Source organism: Epinephelus moara, chromosome 8 (assembly GCF_006386435.1).
Source record: "Epinephelus moara isolate mb chromosome 8, YSFRI_EMoa_1.0, whole genome shotgun sequence".
In the NCBI taxonomy this organism is placed as follows: domain Eukaryota; kingdom Metazoa; phylum Chordata; class Actinopteri; order Perciformes; family Serranidae; genus Epinephelus; species Epinephelus moara.
The window spans coordinates 12,888,183-12,898,885 of NC_065513.1; the positions used below are offsets into that span (position 1 = coordinate 12,888,183).

General features: G+C 40.8%; 1 protein-coding gene across 4 annotated transcripts in view; it reads right to left on the reverse strand.

The window, feature by feature from the left end:
* The window catches only part of ncor2 (nuclear receptor corepressor 2), a 109,451-nt gene that overhangs the window by 66,626 nt on the left and 32,122 nt on the right, over window positions 1–10,703 (reverse strand). For all 4 annotated transcript variants that reach the window (XM_050052244.1, XM_050052247.1, XM_050052246.1 and 1 more), the window contains exon 4: window positions 5,483–5,660. In XM_050052244.1, the coding sequence (XP_049908201.1) occupies window positions 5,483–5,660 (178 nt within the window). The remainder of the gene's footprint in view (window positions 1–5,482; window positions 5,661–10,703) is intronic.

Here is a 10,703-nt window from a genome sequence, read left to right on the forward strand (position 1 = left end):
TAACCATGAGGGGTTTGATGGTATGGCAGAACTATGAAGTCAAAAGTAGTCTGCATAAAGTGTTAAGTTTCCCTCTGCTCTTGTGCCCTACACTGTCCTCTGTACTTGTCAACAGTACAGCAGCACATCAACAGCTACTACACCTGTGACATAGTGTGAAAAGAGCACAGGCCAATAGCTAAGCTGCTGGCCCAACACAGCTTACATCTTATATGCCCTCAGCGACCCTGGTCACATTTAGAACATTCCACTGCATGATGCCTCGGACTGTGCATGCATCAGGTTTTTTTTAAATACCTCTGGGTGTTGTAGCGTGTCTGTGTAAATGTGTTCTGTTTAGTAAGCACCAGCCTGTGTCACTGAGTCACGTAGTCTTAAGTGTATGCATTCCAGACAACACTTGAATAAAGCCCTGGACATCCTGTTTTCATGCTAGAATGTGCATCATAGTTCACAATAGTTGCTCTCTTTGGGAATCAATCCCATTCTTATGCAGAGTACGCCCCAGCAGGTGCATGAAGCTACAGAAATTGAGGTGACTGAGGTTTCAAAGCTGAATCTCATCAAAAAGGGAAATAATTCAAACTAGAGAGAATAAGAATACAATATGTGGGGCCCTGTGAAATCCATTTGTTTTTCAGGTTCCATGTTTTCCTTTTTAATTTTCCTGAATTTGTATTTCACGATTTAAGCACATTTGCCTTCAGAAAGAGTGTCTACTAATGTGGTGAAGGAATAAAATTTCAACAGTTAATAAGAAAATATTCAAAATTGAATGAATATCAGTGAATATTGATGTAAAACAACACTGCACTATTTTAGCACTATTTTCAACTATTCGATTAACAATTTAACAATTTATAGGGATTCCTTAATTTATAAGGGAGGCAGGTAAGGTGTTTTATACTTCCTGTGAATATATATGTATTTACACCTTATTCTGAAAGGCACACATGGTCATATTTGTATCCTGGGCTGTTTCAATGCATTTACAGGTCAGAATACAGGTGCACTTCAATTTTAGTAGCAGCTGGTTTGGTTTGACCACAGCAATGCAAGGGCGGCTGGCTAGATGCAGAAACATAAGACGCTGCCTCTGGGCGACTCAAGGAGCACAAGAGGACAGGATTTGACCCAGCTTGGCTGACCGAGAAGACCATTGTGGTCAAGCCCGGTGTTGGCGGCCGTGCTGGGATGTGTGAAGGAGCTTAGCCCAGCTTTTGGAGAAACACGCAGAGCAGAAGACAGAAGCGGCGTGCCCGTATTAACACCACAATATAGCAGCAAGATTTTTATAAACTGCATTCTCATTTTGGCAAAGCCCTCCATTTTCCACATTTTACAGTAGAATCAATTTTATATCAAAGTCCACAATTCTGTCCCTGTTTTCTATGCTGCAGAAATCATAGGGTCCCAAAATATGGAGTGAGACTGGTCTCAATAGGGCTCTTTGGTTTATACAAGGTTACGATTTAGAGTAAAATGAAAATCTTTAAAATGCAAGAAACTGCTTTGAGTTGTGTGGGCGAAACTTGAAATGTCACCAACAACTTTTGCGGTCTGTGCTTGCTGCTTTCTTTTTTATGTTTAGTTTCTTGAGCCAAAGACTGGTTGTGAACATATATGTCAACTCTATGCCAAGTTACTAAATGTGGATTACTGCTTCTCAATGCTGGGTTGCAACTTTTGATTATTTTCAGGAATTTGCAGCTATTGTGACAAAAACTCTTATTAATCAGATAGACAGAGAAAATGAGGGAAATCAAGTCAGTCATTCGACTCTTCGAAAATAATTTTTGAATAATGACTTGTTTCCTTGTACAATGAAATTGAGCACATAATTTTATGAAGTAGTTTATTTACAGTTGCAACAAGTGAGATTCAAATGTCACACACAAACATGTGGATCAAGTCCTCTTAAATGGCTGCGATACTCAGTGTTTGAGTGTTGAGTGGCGTGTGACATGGTTCTTCTATACTCCGATGAACATACGCTCCACAACAAAACATTGCAGATTCCTTGTCTTGCTGAAGCCAATGTGTGTTAACTACTGGCAGGCATTGTCCCTCATAACTTAACATCTTGTGCTAATAATGCCATTAGTCCAGACACGGAGCTGCTGGTATTATGACTAGAATTACAGAACATACATTAGTTTGTGTGGTGGGAGGTGTTCAGGAGATTGTGTAAAGGCTTGTATAGGCCTGCATGTGACATTCTGCAAGATGTTCTATCTACAGCAGTCAAAATATTTATAAAATACAAAATGTAACCAATTCATTAAAGCCAGCTGTCACACGGTAATCTCAGGTTGTCAATGTTAGCAGATACTTCAGTCTGCAGTGTAGCTCCACAAGAGCAGGGCATAACTGTCTTTGGTATATTAATTTGTTATGCGTTTGTAGTTTATGCTTTTTCTTAACCATAGATATTTTTCAGTTTTATACACAATTTAAAAACTCAACATTAATCGTGTATTTTCTTCAATACACCTTGTCTACAAATATGAGAAATGTATTATTCACTCAGAGCAGCCACCCATTTCTAAACTCTGAGCTTTGCCTAAATTAGTCTGGTGTTTTACCTGCAAGACTCACAATTTAATGCCTTTGTTCAACATCTGTGATGTGAAAATATTTCCACACAGACACACAGAAAGTGTAAGCGTGTGTCCTGGTCATAGTGGAGTTATAAAATCCTGCACTACAGAGCGTCCCTCCTGCCGGGCTGCTGACGGCATTGTCAGCAAAACCCTCAGTCACACTGGACAGCAGTACAAGAAGTGGTGCCTGCATCTCGCTCAAAAGTAGTTTAGCCAGCCATATTGACAGTCAGCACCGCAGAGTTGCACTGCCTGGCCTTGTGTTGCATAGCCACATGCTGTCCTGGGTTTTCCATTACCCTTATCCACTTCCATCACAGTTAGTTTTGTGGTAGACTCAGTTTGTAAAGTTTACAGCCTGCCCTGCTGTTGCTCCTGCATTGCTCTGTGTACAATGACACAGCTAAGAATAATTAAAAAAAAAAAAGAAAAAAAAGAAAGTGCAGTGAGTCGAATGCCAAACTGCGAGTTGACCCAGGGTCTTCTCAGCCAATGACCTCATTCATCAACTTTAAGAGGCGGCACCATATACTGATTTATCTGCAATAAGGTAATACTGAGTATTTCAGCCCAGCCTATTTATTATTTGAACACCATCACTGTTTTGGTCTGAATGGGGTACTAGTCACATACAGATTTTCACAACAGTATAAACAATAACCAGTGGCACTTCTCACTCTTTGAACCATGTTAAGCAATCTGATGTTACTCCCTTTTTAGCCAAAAAATTCCAGACAACTGCGAAATGGTGTACAATGATAAAATGTTGCTTTTGTCCTCTGATTCACTGTCCATGTGAGTCATGATGCAAGCGGCAGCGTTGTCTGATACTAGCCTACTCCCTCTTTTCTTGTTGGCCATTGTCTGTTACTCCTCCCTTTTCACCTCTATCTGTGCCTCTCTACACTTGCCCTTTGCCTTATTTTCAGTTACATCTTAGTCTCCTTCCCCACTATCATTTGGTGCACTTGCTCCATGCAGTGATTGCATCTGACATGACTTATATAATGGGTTTACGGCCTTCTGTGGTCCGAGGGGAATTACTGGCATTCCTGAATATTTCCCTTCTAGCTTAAGAGCCAGTGTTATTTTTTTCCTGTTCCCTTCATTATTGGTGTATCTATTTACCATTCCTTGGCTGTCTGCCTCCCCTGGCAGTTTGAAGCACTCTGTGTAATGTCAGGAACACCTCCCCATCAGCAGCTCTGCACTGTGAGCAAGTCGTTTTGATGTGCGGTTCACACAGTTTCATCCTCAGTCTTTTGAAATCTAGGTCAGCTCTATTATTTATTAATTGCTGTTTCACAACTCCCTCAGTCTTCCCACTGCTGCTCACAGTGCTCCAGCTCCTACAATGTAGAATCTCCTTTTGCGACTTCTGGTGTGGTATGTCTAATAATAACCTTTGAAGCTCTGAAGGAGGCTGGCAGGATTAATCGAAAAATAAAAAATTTCAAGAATAAAGTCATAATATCTTTAAGACAAAAGTAATCCCAATTTTTCAAAATCTGCTTCTAAATGTCAGACTCCTGAAGGCACCAACAGTGATTTCCCAAAATATTGCCAAATTACGGACATTTAAGTATTAATTCAAAAACATTGTGATACACTCAGCCCTCTATTATCACAATGTATACAATTTATACTTGATTGGCTATTATTCATAGCCGATTCAAGCACTGACTATAGGTCATTTGCTTGTCGACCATCTAGCTGTAATATACTACGAACTGTCAATATTATATACTATATTTTAGGGGTGAGGGAAAAAAAATCGATTCACTAAAGTATCATGATTCTTTTTTTTTAAGATTTCTCAATAAATTTTTTAATGCCTGAATTTAAGTCAAATGTGAAGGTGGAACGACGTTGCTGCTTTTACTGGGGTAATCTACAAGTAATGTGACGTCATATCTGTTTGAAAAACAAAAACAAAGCTGAGAGCAAGAAAGCAAAATATGACGGATGGTCCAAGGATACAGACCTTCATCTGCTACATTAGCAACTCAAATTCAGCCAGCATAAACCACCTGCTGGATAAGCAAACTTTCTGTTGCTGCCTTTACACAGATTAGACCTAGCTTGCTGTGAACCTCAGCACTCGGGTTTGCGCTGACTGAATTCCAGCTGCTACAGCTGCTATTGAGTCCACCTGCTCTCCTCCCGCAAATAGTCTCCTAGCAAGGGGAAGAGGTGGAGGGACTGCGGGGTGGCTAGCTAGGTAATTCTTGTTTCATTTGAGGTTTGACAGAGAGAGGGCGAGAGCAAGGCGAGGGGCTGAGCGAATCAATGTGCTGCGTTCAGTTCTACAATGAAGTAAGATTTTACCCATTTTAATTACTAGAAAGATTACAATAAATAGAAAATCAGTACGTGGCAGTCAGTGTCGATATTGTAGCAGTCACCATAAATACATGTATTAATGGGAAGCGCTGCAAGCTTGATGATCAGGGACAGCTAAATGTAGCAGTTTAACTTTACTACAAAAAGTCTATATTTCTATTCTACATCTATATTTATTTTATCCATTCTATTAATGTAAGTTCACAAAGTACTTCACTGGATTAAATTAGTAAAATAAGAATATTATTTACCACTTATCAATTCTGCGGAAATAAAAGAAAGATTGACTGACATGTGATGTGCATTGTTTTTGGAATCAAGTTTCATGATATACAGTCTGTAGAAGTATATAACTCCACTTTTTCACATGATCTAGTGTTAAAAAAGTAAACAGAATCACCATAAATCGCAGTATCAAATCACAATACTTAAAAATCGTAATACATATGGAATCTACCCCCGAGTATCATGATAATATTCAGTTGGTAGATAGGCATATTGTCCCAGCTCTACTGCACTTCACTGTGAATACTGACCTTTGCCATATCCTCAGCCCCTCCCAGAGGCAGTTGAGGCCGGTGGGATGAGGGCCTCATTAGAGACTCTGGTCCCATTTCTAAACGAGGCCTTTTGATCTCTGCATATTCCACCTCCGATTGGCCGCTGGGCTCTTGCAGGTAGATGTGATCATAGCGGATATGCTGCTCTTGTCCTCTGCAACAGAAAAGAATACAATACAAATCCAGACCTTATTAGAAAACAAACTTCCAAAGCATATTCAGGTAATAGCTGGAGCAAACAGAATGAGACATGACGAATCAAATCAATGGACACAAGGCGAAATAAACAAACAAAAATTAATTATATGTGTCGCCTCAAATTGATACCCAGGTTAAATAATGAGAAATGTGAAGACATCAATAATAATGAGACAATATTGATCTTCTGAATGAGAGCCGAGGCTTGGTGCAGGTTTTGTTTAATCATGATGGCCTAATCAAATCCCTTTTATACAGGCTCCATTTAACTACACAAAGACACATTTGTACAAAAGCACAAGATGACAGTTACAGCCGGAGATCAGGCTGACCTAAATCTTTACTGTTGTGTTCAAGGCACACACATACGCCAGCTGGCTTGATTTGGTTTAAACAGAATCATCATAAAGTAATCACTGAAGACCATTTTTTCTGCAAAATGGGAACATGTAATGGGTCACTCAGTAGTGGGAAATGGAAAGAAAGGGAAATTGGAAATGGTGACTCACTGTAACACTACCATCTAATGGTTTTAAATTTAGCAGCATATGGTAGAGCTGCTCTTGTGTGAGGTTTTGCAGTCATTGCTAGGCAGTCAATGGCTACACACACAAAGCCAAAAAAGTGCTTTGTTTAGACTTGCAGTAGGAGCTATGGCACACCCTATACTGTACCCCAAAACTAGAGATGATCTGGATGGCCGGGAATGCTAACAATTACGCTAACAGCGACCGGAGGAGGGGGAAGCACTATACTGTAATGTGATCTGGTCTTGATTTGCTGCATGTGTGGTGCAAGTATAAACCACATTCTGCATGTGTTCATCATTGGGGGGAGTGGATAAAAACACAGTAAAGTGCACCAGTAAAATGGACCCTTGGTGTGTCGTCAAATGACAGTTTCTGAATGTTAACTGCACTGGCTACTAAGATTTAGGAAATTTTATTAGCCCACTTGTAAATGGCTCTCTGTTCTGTCTGAGGGAACGGTTTTCTCAAGTCTGCCCTGGAGGCAGATGCCAGAATGTCAGTGACTTTGCTGCCAGTGTCAAAATGGAAGTGGCTTTTGAAGAGAAGAGGGAAAACACAACCATAATTGCTGGTCCAGGCCCACAATGGCCTAGTGTGTGGTTTCTTTATGTGCCAAAGAGCATGGAGCCTGTGTCTGCCCAGTGGGGTGCTGGTGGGTTGGTGTAACGATCAAGACCATCCTAGGACTAGACTTTATGAGAGATACTACGTCATATCACTTATGTAATAAGCAGGGCTAAATCTGCATGATAAAAGGTGTCATGGGATGCTGAGGAAAGAAATAGATTGTGGATGTTTATCTGACTGATTGCCTAAATAGTACCTTGAAAAATAGGGGGACAAAATTAATACCCAGATGGTGTGTGACAACTCCCCCCGTACACATTTTTCTCACTCATTCAGTCGCACACTTCCTCATCTCCATAGAGGGTTGGCACTTACATAATCACATCATCAAGCTCTAGCCCACGCCCCTTCTCTTCCCCTCCCTCCCCCTCTTTCTTTCTCCCTCTCCCTCTTGTGAGCGTGCAGAATAATCTGATCCCTGGGGAGGATTTGTCTGGAGGATGAGAGAGAAAGAGATGTGTGTAGAGGTGGGGGGCGGAGTGTGTGGGGAGGAGAGGGACAGGGGCAATACAACACAACACCCCACAACGGCTCCATTACTTTCTTACTGTTTTAGGCCCCATTACAACAAGAACAGAGATCGTGTGTGCTGATAGCAGCCTGTTATTGTGAAAGCACTATGGCGATTGTGCGGCTGCCAATCTCTTCGTTGCTCCCCAGAGGAGCAGCTCCACAGCTGTGCACGGCGCAGGGATGGCTAACAGAGAGAGAGGCCAGGCTAACTGCACCACAGCTGGGATGAATGAAACTGAGTAAGCGTACAGAAGAGGAGGGACAATGGGTGGAGTCCAAAAACTTAAGCCTTCAACTTTTCTCTTCATATTGCTGAACAAAAAAGGCATTACCCAAAGGCCAAAACAGCGGGAGACTGAGATATTTACAACCGCTAAATGCTGGATACTGGAATAAATAAAAGCTGTTTTCTAAAAATGGGTAGGGGTGGAAAAAGCAATCCATTCCTGGATGGAACATAATTTGCTTTTGAGTAATTCAGCATTGGTACTCTACATTCCTCATAAGAACTAAAAGGGTTCCTTTTGAAATAATAATTACAATTGAATATGTGTAAAGTCTATAATCAACAAAAATGTCTATAGCTATACAAGCAAAGGGTTACTAAAATCCCAGAACAACAACTAGTATAAAGGACACCTATTTAGGACCATTTGTGCACATATTTGAAAACACTGACGTAACTATGCACATACCCAAACGCTGAGGTCTGAACAGAAGCCTCATATTACTACTTTAATACCCATTTACTACATCAACTAAAGTTCACAGATAAATGACAACAATAATCACAGCTACTGCACAAACTCATTTTTCGTTATTGCACCAGATTTGTTTGCACTGGACTCTTTGTTCTGGCCAGAGAAGAAACCCTGTTAAGTGGTTTCTCTGTCTTGTTATGCTTGCTGTAAAATGTATTCATTCCCTTTCTCAAGTAGCCTGGGTGATCTCAGACAGATGGGAAGAGGCGGAGTGACTGAGATATTGCCTGGAGTAAAGAGGAGGATGAAACAAACAACTAGCTCAGTGGCTCACCAATGATTATACTGTTGTGGTTTTCTGACCTGTAATTAGGGTAAATTTGGAGCATTAACTAAATAGCACATTTTCACCTTGTCCTCAGTCCAAGATGATTAAAGAGGAGATAAAGGACGCACAGATCTAACATACTAAGAAACAGCTTATGTCATCCTTAAAGGGAAGTGCAGCTTCTAAGGCCATATTAGTGCTTATGTTCTCTGTCAGAGTGTGAACAACCCTCAGCTTGCTACAAATGGAGACATGGTGTGCAGAATTACGGAGACTTATAAAAAGACAAGCACACATCTGAGAAGAGAATAGATTGAAGGATTGCCAAGGCCAGAATTACACTATTCAGACTCTGAATGAGAACGCACAATGAGGGCTTTAGACTGGATTCTAAGCCCTCTAAAGGAATGCTGAAGGCCTGATATATTCAACTGAAAGACTCCCCACCCACAAATGCCTGCCAGTAAGACCAGCGGTTTATTTCACTGTCTCCACAAAGAAACGTGGGACTGCTAGTCTCCCCTTTTTTATATGATGGTTATTTTTTTATCAACTGGAAAACAACCTCACTTCTTCACTGTAGAAGTTACACAAGGCATCTGTCTTGTGGGAACAGGCATCATGTATGCAGAGAGTGACTGCCAAAGCACCAGTGATTGAATGAAGGGTGTCAGCAAATCAGGCACTGGTGGGTAGCAGTTAAACAGTGTGGTGTTTATTTCTGTAGCAACCCATGACCTAGTATTCCCACATTGTGGGCTAGGCTATGCTAACTGTTAACAGGAACACCACACAGCTCTGGCCTTTACATTGAAGACCATAATCCCATCTGATTGATAGTTAAAGAGGCCGACACAACACGCAACGGCCACACACTGCGATAGAGTCATTCTACCATCTGCTGTCTGCTGCTATAACACCATTTCGTTCCAGAAGCTAGAGGTACACAAATTATTTGACATATTTAGAAAGACAACCCCCATTACACATCCGACATACTGTGCATGTAACAAATATCTGCCAGCTGATTTCTAGGAAATTAAATGCCTTGAAAATTAAATTTTTCACTTTCTGATATTTCAACGCGTGCAAGACAATCTGCCATGACAATCACCTGAGGAGAAAAAAAATCTTGTGACTTATCCTCTGTGCATCATGCAAAATTCATTGCATGCACATAAATTATTCACAAGTACTCATCAAGACTCATCCTCAAAAAAGCATGGCTATATAAATAATAAACAACTTTGGTAGGTACAAGACCTGTGTCTCCAGAGGAAAGGTACTATACATACAATGATTTGCCTGACTTACTGTTGGTCTACTGAAGATGGCAAAACTCTGCAAGCTCCATTGCCCCGCAGTCATTTAACACAACATTATAGAGGAACGGCTTGCGGATGCCAATTACATGAGGATTACACTGGGGGAGGGTTAACAGGCAGAGGCTTTAGTAGAATAATACTGCATAAAAATGCAGCCTGCATGACGCTTCCATTGAGCGTGCTTTGTCGCTCAGTCGTCAAGGCTCAACAAGGACAAACACATTAAAGGGGCATTGCTACCATTTTCATGTGAATGGTATACAGTTCTTTCATTGGTTGACCGTGAACACCAGAAACTGCATCTAGCATCTGAAAAAAATGTGTGAAACTAAAAATGTCATGTCATCTATAATCCCCACCAGAGGATGATGAGTAAGATTGATAATATCATGGTGCATTTCTTCTGTTAAAAGTTCTAGCAATTATATTTGGCCGGAATATTTTCATGTAATTATGTTTGCGCAATTTTAAATGATTTTATATTAATGCCCTGATTCTATATTTGTACTATAAATAATACTGCACAAATAAATTATTTAACAAACAACACCCATTAAAGACCGTAATGTAAAAACAACAACGTAATTGAAAGCACAAGAAATCTAAAATTTAGGGATGCACCGAATATTCGGTAACCGAATATATTCGGCCGAATATTGCAAAATAAACACACATTCGGTATTCGGTGAAATAAGTTAAAAGCAAGGCCGAATAATAGCGGCGTTTTGATAACGCAACCAAACGGCGTGCCGTGACGGGCGGAATAAAATGACGGTAGTGTTGCGATCCGTCCGTCACCGCACTCGCATGTGCGACTAAAAATAGTTTTGAGCGAGCAAAATAGGCTTAAATCATTCAGCACGCTGTGCGAGCAGCCTACATATTTCAACCAGCAGCAGAAACGAAAGGCGAATCCCACCGATTGTGGGTTGAACGGGGGTCACAGACACAGACAGTAACGTTAATGTATTCCTG